The sequence below is a fragment of the Oppia nitens genome, unplaced genomic scaffold, assembly GCF_028296485.1.
Source record: "Oppia nitens isolate AA-2021 unplaced genomic scaffold, nextdenovo-longstitch-racon4-pilon3 scaffold14_pilon_pilon_pilon, whole genome shotgun sequence".
Classification (NCBI taxonomy): domain Eukaryota; kingdom Metazoa; phylum Arthropoda; class Arachnida; order Sarcoptiformes; family Oppiidae; genus Oppia; species Oppia nitens.
The window spans coordinates 1325230-1340796 of record NW_026533193.1 but is presented as its reverse complement, the minus strand read 5'-3'; the positions used below and the strand labels follow the sequence as shown (position 1 = coordinate 1340796).

The following is a 15567-nucleotide window of genomic DNA, read 5'->3' as shown; positions in this document are numbered from 1 at the left end:
TGCTATTTGCAATATATGTGTAGAAAAATTGCAAAGAGGAACGGTATGTATGGTTGAGCCCATAGCACACACACACATACACACAGATACACACAGTCAAAGCTCGTGCAATGGTTCAAAAAAAAAAATACATACATATATATTTAAGGGGGGGGGACTCACATGTTGTCACTGGCACTGTTATACACACACACACACACATGCATTATAAACACAGTATATTTTTCACACACACACACACATACCCATACCATACATGTTTGTTAGGCCTTTCCTAACAAACACACACACACACAGTTTGTCTATGTGTTGTTGTGGTGTTTAATCTGTATATACAGTATATACAGTATATACAGTATATATGTTTAATATAAATACATTATATTAATAATAATAATAATAACAACACTACACACACACACACACACACACAATGTTATATACTATATGTAAATGTGTGGCCATTTAGTATGGATTAATTGGTTGGTCCCCAAAATAATACTAACTATTTAATCGGCTATTAATTTAGTTATATATTTATATATGATATATACAGTGTGTATAAACAATACAAATTTTGTGTGTGTGTTTTTTTTAACAAATTAAATACATATTATAGCTAACTGTGCCATACTATACCCATACCATACCATACCATACCGATGCAATTTATTACTACATATATTATTATTATTAATAAGTGATTATTATTATTGTTGAAAAAAATTTTTTGTGAAATTTTATTTATTGTGCAAATAATTTCAATACATTAATAATATAAATATAATAAAACAACAATAAAGTTGGTATTAATTTGATTATAAATATATATATATTTTATTTAATTAATTAATTAATTAAAAAAGTTGTATTAATTACTAACTATTAACAAAATATTAACAATTAATATCATATATCACTACTACTACTACTACTACTTAAAAAACTAATACTTTTAAAAAAAAATTATTATTAATCTAATTATATATATATATATGATATCACAAACAGCTATCCGGCCGACACCGACACCACACTACCCGTCCAGACAATCAATCATTTTGTTGTTGATTAAGATATAGTGTGTGTAATACAGTGTGATTATTGCACCCCCACACCCCCACCCCATCACACCAAGTGTTCACAACAAACTATCGCCCCGATAGTGAGTGGCCGACAAACTATTGCAAGAGTTACCGATAGACAGACAGACAGCTAGACTGAACAATCAGACAGACAGTTGCTGTCATCGCCAGTAAAGTTACTGTCAGTGAAGTCCGTGGGATAAGTATTATGCTGTCGACGACCGGCTGTTTGGATGGCGAGTCATCACAAGTTAAGACAACAAGACAAGAGTTAGTGGTCTCTCTTTCTCTCTCTCTCTCTCYCTCTCTCTCTCTCTCTCTCTCTCTCTCTCTCTCTCTCTCTCTCTCTCTCTGATCACACCTTTATATCCCCCAAAAACCTCCCATACCTTATCCTTACACCAAATGCATGTGATGTTGTTGTTGTTGTCGGCAGTACTGCCCGTTAAGAGTCGCTTAAATCAGATCCACAGATCGCATGCCACACACACATACACACATATTTGTTGGCACATACATAGACACACACATACATACACACACATACATACACACACATACATACATACACATACATACATACATACATACACAGCAAACTATATAACAGATCCTATCTCTTAAAGCCATTCATTGATTCAGAGCTCTCTCTCTCTCTCTCTCTCTCTCTCTCGCATCACTCCTCTCAGTCTAACTCTTGGTCTTCTCCCAGAGAGGTTGTGTTGTGTTGTGTCAGTCTCTCTGTGTCTTTCAACGCCAACAGCAGTCTCTCTTACAGACTCTTTAGACACATATAAAACATATATATATATAACACATACACACAGACAGACCGAAAGAAAGAGAGAAAACTCTTTTCTCACACACTTCTCATACTTATATATATATATACTCTTGACTTTAATCCATAGTATCAGTGCTCTGACTAATACAACTACTACTGAACGTACGGCAAACAACGTCAACGACTCGGAGGACGACCACCACCAACACCACCACAACAACCACCAGAACAATATTAATAGCAACAGTAATAGTACTAATACTACTACTACTGGTGCTGAAGACGCTGCTGAACTGTTAGACAGCAGTAGCACCACTGCAACAGACTATAGAGATAACGACGACGACGACGACAACAACAGCGAAGATCGCAAAAAGACCGACAACTTGGACGGCATTACCACAACCAACAACAACAACACCATTGCCGTCGCCTCAGATACCGATAAGACGGCCAAAGATAGCCATCATAGCAGCCAAATGGGACCGTCGGATAGGAGAGGAGATGCCGGCGGCAACAAAAGCGGCGGCGGAGGAGGCTACCAATCTGGTGGCCGCAATCATCACCGTAACTCATCTTATCGTTCATCAAATATCTCAGGAACTGGCGGTAGTATGTCATCCGGCCAGCGGCCGCCCGACTTTCCGCTCAGGTATGTTATTGTTGTGTCCATTCATAGATATATTGATATATATATATATACAGTACATATAGTTTTTTTTTGTTTTATTTGTTGGCAATTGTTTGGTTGCAATTAGTTTTGTTAGTTTTGCATTTAGAGAAACTGAAAAAACAATTGCATAACTATTTATTGTTTGCTTATATGTATATGTTTTAGTAGTGTATGTGTGTGTGTGTGTGTAGATAACTATTCATCTTTATATCATATGACACACACACACACATACATACAAAGTTTATAGCATTTGACACACAATTATTGTTTCAAAATACCTGTGCGTTTGTATAATAATGTCTTTGCAAAATACTGGACCGATAAGGGATCAGCTGTGTGTGTGTGTGTATATGTATGTATGTGTGTGTGTTTGGTATATGATTATTAGACACTTGATTTTATTGATTGCCATTGATTATTGAAATTGTTTGTATTATTATTATTAGTATTATACACAATGTATATGATTTGGGCGATAATTTGCTGAAAATTATATACTGAAAATTATATACTGTATATTTTGAATATTTTAACTTTTAATTAAATGAATTTTATGGATATATATTTTTGGTTTATATATATATATATATATATATAGTTGGATTTAAATTTTTAGTTATTTGTTGTTGTTAATTTTTTCTAGTATAATATATATAGATTATATATATATCTATCTATCTAAATGTAGTTATATACGCCAGGTTTAACAATTATACATGATCTGCAATAATGTACTTAAATATATATATATATATATATACTGTATATTTGTATATATTTATATATTTAATATCCAAAAAAATATATATATATATTATATATAAATTTTATTTAGTATACATAATCTAGTGAGCTAGTAAGCTAATCAACTATATGATTTTTTTAAAAAATGTTTATTTATAAATTTATAAGCAATGTGTGTGTGTATTTGAATTTATGTGTGAAAAAATAATATACTATAATATACTATAATTATATAATTTGTGATAAATCTAAATCACATTTAGTTTTTTTTTATTATTACTAGTACTAGTACTACTGTATAATAATAATCTGTATTAATAGTAGTGGTGATGGTGTATGGGACCCATACCACTATCACATCACACACATCAGTATTAATAGATTAATAGATTAGATAATAATAATATTTTTAATAATATATGAATTCCCATAATATGGCCATACAGTGTGTGTGTGTGTGTTTATGTATAGTACCGGTACTTTAAAAAATATACAATTTGCTTGGCCTGGGTGATGATGCTAATCTTTAAATCATCAATGTGTATATTGCAAGACAAACAAACAAATAAACAAATAATAATAAATTAGACAAATTGTTTGGTTGTTTGTCTATTTATTTTAATTTAATTATAATTTTGTTATTGTTGTTGTTATTTGGCTTATTAACTGATCAATTACTACTTATTTCACACACACACACACACATACAAAATTATGATGAGCTGCACAGTTATCCATTATGATAATAATAATATTGATATTGATACCAATGATGATGATGATGATAATTATAATTATTATTAGTATAATAATAATAATATTGATGTAAATATTAAATAATGATCATCATCATTGAAATCATTGTACATTGAATTATGTATTAGGAGGTTATTATTATCAGTGAAAATTTATATATATATATATATATATATTATCCAATGATATAATATAATAATAAGAAAATAATATTAACATAAATTTTACATTTTTAAAATAATATTCTTATCTAATTATTCTATAGTTAATAATAATAGTAATTAGGTATTAATATTATTTCAAAAATGTGTAATTTATATGATATTCATATATATATATATTATAAATATATGATTAGTTTACCAGTAGTATTGACTAGTATTGACAGTAGATGAATGTGATAAACATATTAGTATTATTTATTATTATTATTATTTTTTTTACTGATATACGGTATAAAATCATATTATATACTGTACATTGATTTGTGAAAAATATTCAATATATACGTATATATATTGCCATTTTATTAATAATATTACCTCTAGATATATATTATATATATATATATATATATATACTGATACAGATACATTGAAAGATAGATTATTGCATATAAATAAATTAAGCTAGATCATATTAGAATAATAATAATTATAATACTTTATATTTATTTATTAATTACTAAGTTGCATATTAATAATAATAATATGATTTTGATTTAATATAACCAAACAAACTGATAGAAATATATATATATATATATATATACACTATATATTAGATTTAAAATGGATATTATAAATGTATAGCATTTTGCTAGCGATTAAAAAAATATATTTTATTGCATAATATATATATGATATTTGTTAGACATATTGTTACATAAAAATATTCATCAGAAAAAAACATGTATATATTTGTTATAAGCATTATAATAATTATTAATTGCTGTTTACCCCACCCTCCCCCTCACCTCCCACACACACATACACACTCACAGAATACTGGTGCTGAGCGATATGGTTGGTGCCATAATTGGCCGATCGGGTGGCACTATACGACAGATTACCCAACAAACCCACGCCCGAGTAGATGTTCATCGCAAAGAAAATGCCGGTGCACTGGAAAAGGTGATCACCATCTATGGTAATCCGGATAACTGTTCGGAGGCCTGCCATAAGATACTGGAGGTAATGCAAACCGAAGCTAACAATACCAATAGGGGAGAAATACCGTTGAAAATACTGGCCCATAACAACCTGATTGGCCGTATTATCGGCAAAAGTGGTGCAACAATCAAGAGGATTATGGAACAGTCGGATACCAAGATAACTGTGTCGAGGTTTGTTTGTTTGTTTATTTTTTATATAATATTATTTGATATATTAGATATAGGTATATATATATATACATAGTGTTTGTCTCCCTATAAATTGAATTATATATCATTATGGCATATATATTGTATATATATATATATAGGTATAACTAAAAGATACTTATATTATATATGATTTTTTATGATATACTGTATATATATATATATACATGTTTTACCGTATATTAGATATTAACATATTTTTTTCTAAATAATATCTTAAATTTTAAAAAGAAAAATAATTATGTAGTGAACATGTAATAGTTTTTTTTAATAAAAATTTAAGTTTATAGTAGTTTAGTTTAGTATTATTTTAGTTGTGATGCCTGGAAATTAAAATCTATTTTTTGAAAAAATAAATATTTAATTGGATTTTTTTAGGTGTGATTTGCAATATGATTTTATTTTTATTTTTTAAATTGTATTATAAGTTTATACTGTATATATATACCTTATATTGATATTTAAATCTTATTAATCATCAATATATTTATTATAAGATTATATACCTATATATATATACAGTATATATATATTACAATTTTTTAATCATTTTGAATGATATCAACAAATTGTTTACCACAAACACAATATATTTATTTATTTATACTGTATATAATAATATCATCATTTGGGTTATTATGTTATATATATATATTTTTTTTGTTGCCTCCACTAATATATATATATATATATATATATATGTAAATGTCAAACAACTATGTTTTTATCCCTCTATTTTTTTCCTAACTCATCCCAGTGCTCTCTCTCTCTCTCTCTCTCTCTCTCTCTCTCTCTCTCTCTCTCTCTCTCTCTCTCTCTCTCTCACTTATTGTTGTTTTAAATTATTTAATAAAAATCGTGATATTATTTAATTTTTAATTATATTTATTTGCAATTTATACTTATTGGCTTTATCCAAAAATTATAAGCTAAATAAATATTTTTCTATACTCTATACTCTATATATGATAAAAATAGTATATATTTACTGATATAAATTTATATATAAATATTTAGTAGAAGTTAATGGCATTGATTTTATTTATTAAAAAAAATACAATAATACAATTTAGTTAAATTTGGTTAATATTTTAAATTTGAACAGATATTTATAACATATTTTTCATCAATCAACAACAAAAAACTTGCAAACTATAGCACTGGGATATTTTATTTGATGATCAAAATAAATATATATATATATATATATATATATATTGATTAAATTTGTTTAAATATGTTATTATAACACAATTAACCAAAAAATAAAAAATAAACACAAAATTGATGACATTTGATTTGATACCATTGTTTTTTTTTATATATTTATTTTTCTATATGTTTCAATATATATATCGGGTATATTGTGGTACGTTATGTCACAACAACAACAACAACTATACACTACTACTATCTCATACATATATATATATATCACCCAATTATCTGATCCATCAGTAGTATACACGATGTTAACAGTCTAAACTTGGAGCGCATAATCGCCATCAAAGGTTCCCTGGAAAACATGTGCAAAGCCGAGACACTGATCAGCCAAAGATTGCGCCAGAGCTACGAATCGGACATCAAAGCCCTGGAACCAACACAGGCGCTGATGTTTCCTGGTTTGCATCCCATGTCACTGATGTCGACATTGGGCGGCGGCGGTGGTGGTGCCCAAAACTATCCACTAGCCGGTCCTCCCGGCGGCGCCAGTGGCGGACGTGATGGTGGTCATCGTGGAGGCGGTGGTCACGGCGGCGGCGGTCCGGGTGCCTCACCGTCCGGCGCCAGTGGAGGAGCGCATCCATATTTTCTCTACAATCCGCCTCAAGCATACAGTGTGCCTCAACTAATGTCCAGTGCCGGCGGCGGTATCGGCCATCCGGCCGGTCCAGGCGGCCATCTGCAGCCATCGGCTTCACTCACTGCCGGTTTTCCCGGTTTGACGTTTGCCGGCGCCGGCATCGACCAGACCAAGGAAACAGTCTTTCTATACATACCTAACAGTTCCGTCGGTGCCATCATTGGTACTGGCGGTGCATCTATTAAGGAGATGATCAGCAATTCTGGTGCCAGCATTAAAGTAAGGGTTTTTAAACTCAAAAAAAATGTTAACCATTTCATTATCGATGCTCTCTCTCCCATCAATAGGTGGCTCAGTCTACCAGAGATGAGTCGTCGTCGTCAGCGGCGTCCACACAACAACAACCACAGGACAGCCGACACCAACAACAACAACAAGACGAACGAAAGGTTACAATAGTTGGCTCACCGGAGTCCCAATATGTGGCACAGTTTCTCATCTATCGTAAGGTGTTTGTCGAAAGTTTTCATCCGTCGGCGTCTACTGGATCCCAGTCCACACAAGATCCCCGACTTAAAGTGGAAATAATGATTCCTTCCACACAAGTCGGCCGTATCATTGGCAAAGGCGGTTCGGTGGTCAAAGAGATGCAACGAAATACGCGAACCATTATCAAACTGCCAGAAGATACGTCATCGTCAGCGGCTTCATCGGCAGCTTCTGGCGACGGCGGGCCAGTTACGCCCGACGAGACGCCCGTTCATATATTTGGCGACTTTTATAGTACGCAAGCGGCTCAGCGACAGATCCGGTCATTGGTTAGCCGCGGTTCAGCTGTAGTGCCTTCAATGCTATCATCGGGAACAGTAGTTGGAAAACAGTCTACATATAATAAATCTTCTACTAAAGATAGATCAGCCAATCATAATCAACAGCAATCACAGTCACCTCAAACAACAACAACAACAGTGACGACAACGTCGGCGACAACAACACCGACAACAACAGGCGAACAACAATCAGAAACGCCTCCTCAACAACAACAACAGCCACCACCACCAGAGCCTGAGTCTCAATCAAAACAATAAAACAAACAAAAAAAATAGTAAGAGATATATATATATATATCGATATATATATATATATAGAAAACAGTTATCTTTTTTTAAAATAAAATTTTTTTTTTAGTTGACACACGCGGTGTGTGTGTGTGTGTTTGTGGGGGAAAAAAGGGATGGCCAATATCTATATCATTTAGCAGGGGGGGGGTGACTACTCTCTCTCTCTCTTTCTCAAGTAGGGAGGGGTCAACTGATCCATACACTTAACAAAAAAAACACTACTTTTTTTAAAAAATAACAAAACAAATGAGCAAATTCTTGGGGGAGTTGGTAGTCAGCTCTCAATTTTAAACAACTGTTTAAAAAAAATAACTAAATAATAGATAATTTTTTTTGAGAATTTTTTTATTTAAAAAAGTATAATCAAATAAATTAGAGCAAAAAAACATAATGTTTTAAAGTGTTTTAATAATAATAAATTTTTTTGTTGTTGTCGTCAAATTGTGATTTAATTCAAATTAAACAAACAAAAAAAACCAAACGTATATATATTATTATTATGATTATTATTTAGCGCATTTCTATACAAGCAATTTGTATGCCATTTACTAATACAACTACTACTACTACTACTACCACTACTACTACTACTAACTAACTAATTAACCTATAGTTTGGGATAATTTTTCTTTTAAAAAACATTTAAATAATTAAAAAAAAATATTTGATGAATAATTACCGCAAGATTTTTGGATTTTTTTTTTGTTTCAATAATTATTGATCAGTATATATATATATATATAACTCAATACATATTTTACTATTTTAATTAGGATTAAAATTATTATCATTATTATTATTATGATTATAAATCTAGATTTGGTGCACAAATGCGAACATTTAAATAAATAAATATATATATAATTTGAATTGATTTTTATCTAATTTGTTGTTTTAAAAAAAATCTAATTTAGTAATCGATACTAAATAATTATAATTAATTAATTGATTGATTGAATTTAACAGGCTCTTTTTTAATGATGATAAAAATGTTTGATTATTAAAAAAATACATTTTGATAGACTATATAATTAATTGATTGAATTTTATTGAGTTATTATTATTATTATTGAATGCCATTTGGATATATCTATTGGATATTATTTTTATTATATAACCCGCGATTTGATTGATTTTGTTAAACTGCATATATATATCAATTTGAAAGATATATATATATATATATATAATTTTTTAATAAATTAGAATAACATTTAGAAATTTGTCTTTTTATAATTATATACATTTAAATATTATATATAAATATATCATATTTTGTGTCATTTTTAAAAAAATATATACAGGTATATACAGTATATATATATATATTTAGTTATTATTGGTATTATTATTATTATTATTATTATTAATGAACAGTTATTTAATCGCATTTATATAATAATCCTTTTTATGATTTTTTTTTAAAAATAATAATTATTTGAATAATTTCATTATTATAATCAAGATATAAACTTCTGGTTTCATTTATTTAATAATTTTTTTTGTTAAAAAATTATTAATAATTTTAAAAAACTAGCGTTCAATTTGTGCACTGATCTACTAATTACTCAGTTGTGTCCACTGTTTTTTAAAAATTAAAAAAATAAATAAATAAATAAAACAAAAACAAATATATGTAAAAGGATTTTATGAAATAATCAATTTTTTTAAAAAATATTAATTAATTATTTAAAATTGGATTTCAGTTATATTATGACTTGAATTTTTTTCTCTTGAATCACTAATTTTATTGTTGTTTTTAATTATTATTATTATTATTATTAATAAATGTCAGTAATTAATCGATACATACAATAGGAATACATAACTTAGTTTTTTTATTATTTAAAATAATATTATAAATAAAAAAATAATTTTGTTTTCAAATAGAAAAAAATAACTAAATATATTAAATGAAAATTAATTAATTAATTCATTCATTTTTTTAAAAAATTGCAATTATATTGTATCTAATAATACTATTGTTAAGCATTTAAGTATATATATATTATATATATATAATTCAATAATATTCTCTATACAACAACAAAAACACATACATTAATACAGTCGATGGTTTTATTTAAAATAATTTTAAAAAAAAAATATTTACTAATCAAATACACAATTAATTTTTGTTTGTTTGTTTGGCTAATAATAATTATAAATATTTACACACATATAAAAAATCTCCGATTGTTTGGCTGGGCTCAGGCCTACCGGTCTATATAAAAAAAAACAGTATATATATATAAATTTACTATACTATCCGTTAAATAAATAAAAAATAGCAATGTTTTTTTTTAAAAAAAAATAATAGAAAAATATTTTTGGGGGTAAAACACACACCACATATAAAGGGGAGGTTTTGAGACTCAACATTGGCCATCCCATTGGTTATATAGTAATTTATAGATATATATATATATATATATACATACATACATATAATTTATATATATATTAAAATAAATATATAAATAAAAATTATTATTATTATTATTATTGATATTATTATTATTATTATATAAATAATTTGCTCAAAAAAAGTAATTGTAAGAGAATTTCTAAATATTATATATATATATATATAATATTGAAAACAAATTAATTAAAAAAAAACAAAGTTTATAATTATTTGTCTATTATTATTGTTGTTGAAAAAAACTTGATTTTTTAAATAAATATATTAGTTATTGTTTTCTTAATTTTTAAGGATAGGTATAACACTTTGTATGTGGAGACAGGTACAGTAGGTAATGGACATCCAGGTAAGATCCAAGTAATAAACAATACCCTACACAGGTGCTGGTAAATTATTATTATTAATAACTAATAACTAAAATAAATTTTGAAACATTTTTTTAAAATTAAAATCCAAGCTTTACTTCGAGAAATTTTTTTTACAAAAAAAAACTTCATTACAAATACCATTTTAAAAAGAGATATTAATAATTAGAAATTATTAATTATATATATATATATAACAAAATGATTTTTCAAATGATTAATAATAATTTGTTTTTTGTTTTGTTGTTAAATCGGAGTTTTCTTTTAATTATAAAATTTTTTTAATAGATTTATATAATTTGTTTTTTATATAAATATATTGATAGATATATTGAGAAGACAAGTGTGTGTGTGTGTGTGTTGTGTGTATGAAATGAATATTACAGTATATATAAGTAATAATTATAATAATAACAGCAAAAATATATAAATATATATCAATAATAAAGTATATGTTGTATTATTTTTGTTGTTGTTTTATATATATATATATCTTTTTAAATTAAATTAATATCAATAATAATAAAAATACATAGAAATCGCTAAATATATTTATATATATATATAATAACGTTAAGCGCCGTGAATACAATACTTCTAAAATATATATATATATATATAACTAATTAATTAATTAATAATAATTACAATTGAAATTTTATCGCTCAATCAATTTAGTAAAATGGAGTGTCCGTCCGTTTATTATTAATTATTATTACAATTATTAAATTATTTGTTTTAATTAAAAACTAAATTACTATTATTATTATCTGACGGGCAAACAGAGAGAGAGAGAGAGAGAGAGTAAACATAAGAGGAAAAGGGTTGTTTGTTTGTGTGTTTCAATCAATCAATTAATTAATTTATATAATTAATAATATTTAAAAAATTATTATTATTATTATTAAAAAAAAACAAATTCAATTCATCATATTATAAATTATTAAAAAAAAAATAATTAATAATTAATTATTTTTGATTTTTAAGTTGATTGGAAAGCCAATCGAGACCCTCGTAGAGTCCATCGCCCGATGTGGCACAGGTAGCCTGTATATACCAGTTGCGATTGCGCAACGAGTGTAGTCCCAGTTTGTCGGTAATCTCGGCCGCATTCATGGCGTTCGGCAAGTCCTACAATAATAATAGTGTCCACAACAACAATACGGGAGGGGAGAGGTATTAAGTATTAAAAAAAACAACAAACAATTGTCCAATTGATTGGATTGGATCAGATCTGTACTATACCTGTTTGTTGGCAAATATCAACAGTACGGCATCCCGGAGCTCGTCTTCGGCCAGCATACGCATCAGCTCTTCGCGAGCTTCGCCTATACGCTCTCTATCGTTAGAGTCGACCACAAATATCAAGCCCTGAGTGTTCTGGAAGTAGTGCCTCCATAGCGGCCGAATCTTGTCCTGACCGCCGACATCCCATACGGTAAACGATATGTTCTTGTATTCGACAGTTTCCACATTGAAACCTATTATTTACGAATAATACAAAACAAAATACACATTAAGACAGTGTGTAAGGACTGATCCCATCATCAATGATGTCTGACAGACAAATAGATAGAGATCCGATCCGACGGACAGAATTGTAAGGTGTGTTAGTAGCGATTGTCACCATCACTATCATCACCCGCAACAACAACCAGTACCTACCGATAGTGGGAATAGTGGTCACAATTTCGCCCAACTTTAGCTTATAGAGGATCGTTGTCTTTCCGGCCGCGTCTAAGCCGACCATTAGTATACGCATCTCCTTCTTGCCGAACAAGCCTTTGAATAGATTGGCAAAAATGTTGCCCATTGTTGTTGCTGTTGATGTCGATTAGGTATCTTAAGGTTTCTTAATGTCTTCTGGAGTGGTGGTCGTAGTCGTCGACAATGATGTCTATGTTGTTGTTGTTGTCGAGGATCTGTTGGCCGGAAAAAAACAAAACAATTATTATTTGATATATCAAATCAATAGTAAAATCAATGGTAACCTCTGATAATCTTAGTATGGATTCAGTAATAACCAGCAGCTGATGATCAGTCAATGGATGTGTCAATCAATGGTTAAATTAGATGATAATAACAATCAAATCAATGGTTAGTTTTTATAATCCAAATGAGTGTCTGTTTAACTGTCTGTCTGTATGTATGTATGTGTGAGTCAACTATGAGTCCAAATGGCAACACATTTATAACATTGAATATAACGTTGAGTTTATACAGAGAGAGAGTTATATTACAGTATATATACAGTACTAATACATACAATACTGACGTGGAATACATGTATACTATATAATAGTCTATACAATACATACATACACTGTGTATATATAAATACAGTCAAACACTAGTTTTTATATACACTTTACATACCATATATTTTATTCAAAATTTTATTTTTATCATACATAAAATAATAAAGTTTTTAGTAATAAACTTATACCCAAAAGTTTTTATTTAAGAAAATTAAATTGTTTAAAAAAAATTTGTTTTAATTTGTATTTCCAAAAAAATAAAATAAAATAATTTTTAATAATAATTATTTTATATTTTTTTTACTTATAATTTATTGTTAGACTAATAATAATAATAGTATTGCTATTAATAAAAAAAAAAAGTTGCCGGCGTTTAATACAATGCAATACAATATCAATGACTGTATACTTAAAAAAAATTATTTATTTAATTTTTTTTTTAAAAATGTCAATCAATAATGTCGTTGACTGTATTATCCCCTAATTTTTATTAGTGTTTCTAATAGAGTGGGGGCTATTGGGGGGGATTATGTCAGTGATAGCATTAGATTGAATAGTAGTATGTTTTTGAATAACCAATAATCCTATTTCCCCCACCCATCCCCCCATCTCACTAGTCTAATTGGACGTCGTTTGTGTTGCTACCCCACACACACACACACACACACACATAACTGGACGACCATTTTGTTTCTGTAATATTCAATATTCACTGTCAACGCCTGCACTGTATAGATCATTCAAATACAACGTTACCGAATAACTAGACAAATATTGTTCCCCCTCTATATGTCTATGTGTGTGTGTGTGTATATGGATAGCAATGTACAGTACAGTCAATACTACAGTGTATTTTTATTTTGAGGGGCAAACGCTTAACATCAGCCACGACGCGGCGCGCGTCCACCCAATTGGACACTTATGGTCGCCGACGGCGGCGGCGGTGGCGGTAAACTAATAGATTATCATAACTTAGTGATTGTCATACACACACACACACAAACACACTAAACTATAAAAAAAGAGTATTACCAAGGTTAAAAAATAAAATTTAAAACTAAATATTAATTAATTACATTTTTTGGCTTGTGCATGATAATTATAAAATTGATTTAATTAAACAGGTAGTATTAATAAATTATAATAATTAATTAATAATAATAAAATGGTTATCTCAATTACCTGGATTATATATACTGTATATTATTTAATAATATTTTTTTTATAGCAATAATAAGTTACAACTAAATATATGTTAGTTTATCTAAAAAAAATTGTTTTTTAAATTTGTGATACACTTACCCGAAAATGTCTGTAATTAAGTTTTAACCGCTATTATGAAAAAATTTTTATATTATGAATCGATAGACTGTTTTGATTATTAGCCGCCAATTGGCGCCTAAAACTGTTTGTTAAATATCTTATGTTTTTAAAAAAATATATTTTTATTATTATTATAAACTTATTAGTGTTTTATTTTTAAAAAAAAAATAATAACAATAAAAATATCATATATGATCAGGGACACTTTCCCCACCCCACTTTATTTATGCACAAAAAAATATCCAGGGATAGGGGGACTTTTATCCCCCCGCCCACAAAAAATGTAAGTAAAACTTTTAAATTTTTTTTTAAATATTAGATTTTAAACAATTAAATATATAACTAATATTGTTTGTTTATAATTAATTTATCATGGTCAAATTTATTAGTAATAATAATAATAAAAATTAATAGATTAAGTAGAGCAGCAAAATTGAAGTTTAGTTTTTTGGGGGGGGCGGGGTGGATTGCGAAAAAATTAATTAATCTAAAAATTTAATTTAAAAAATATACTCATCAATTAAAATAATAATAATAATAAAATTAAAATAAATAAAATATTTATTTTAATTTTTATATTAGTATTTTTAATTTTATTATTATTTATTTAGCATAACATCATAATCTATTTATTTGATATTAATAAATAATTTTTACTATTTAACAATTTATTGTTTTATATAATAATAAAAAATAATTTTATAAAACTATTAATTAATAGTTTATATTATATATATATATATATTGTTATATATATAATGATTTAAAATATTTATAATACATTTTTGTTTTATTCACAACCTTTAAATATTTTACATAACTTTTTTCGTTAATTTTTTTAA

The 15567-nt window shown here is 27.8% G+C and overlaps 2 protein-coding genes across 4 annotated transcripts; one reads left to right on the top strand and one right to left on the bottom strand.

Moving 5' to 3' along the window:
* Window positions 1-311: 311 nt before the first annotated feature.
* Window positions 312-9089, top strand: LOC128961522 (insulin-like growth factor 2 mRNA-binding protein 2). Of its 3 annotated transcripts, XM_054307780.1 has the most exons (7): window positions 312-802; window positions 1012-1355; window positions 1997-2521; window positions 5049-5390; window positions 6888-7512; window positions 7581-8338; window positions 8422-9089. In XM_054307780.1, the coding sequence occupies exons 2-6, from the start codon at window positions 1294-1296 to the stop codon at window positions 8319-8321; spliced, it is 2295 nt and encodes a 764-aa protein (XP_054163755.1). In that variant the 5' UTR covers window positions 312-802; window positions 1012-1293; the 3' UTR covers window positions 8322-8338; window positions 8422-9089. The 3 variants fall into 3 exon arrangements, with proteins under 3 accessions (XP_054163755.1, XP_054163763.1, XP_054163747.1); XM_054307788.1 differs by lacking the exon at window positions 8422-9089 and having other exon boundaries at window positions 6891-7512; window positions 7581-8385; XM_054307772.1 differs by lacking the exon at window positions 8422-9089 and having other exon boundaries at window positions 313-802; window positions 7581-8385.
* Window positions 9090-11731: 2642 nt separating this feature from the next.
* LOC128961545 (ADP-ribosylation factor 1) lies at window positions 11732-13402 on the bottom strand. Its single transcript, XM_054307798.1, has 4 exons — window positions 13136-13402; window positions 12810-13066; window positions 12390-12625; window positions 11732-12275 (listed from the first exon to the last, which is right to left on the bottom strand). The coding sequence occupies exons 2-4, from the start codon at window positions 12955-12957 to the stop codon at window positions 12114-12116; spliced, it is 546 nt and encodes a 181-aa protein (XP_054163773.1). The 5' UTR covers window positions 12958-13066; window positions 13136-13402; the 3' UTR covers window positions 11732-12113.
* Window positions 13403-15567: the final 2165 nt, after the last annotated feature.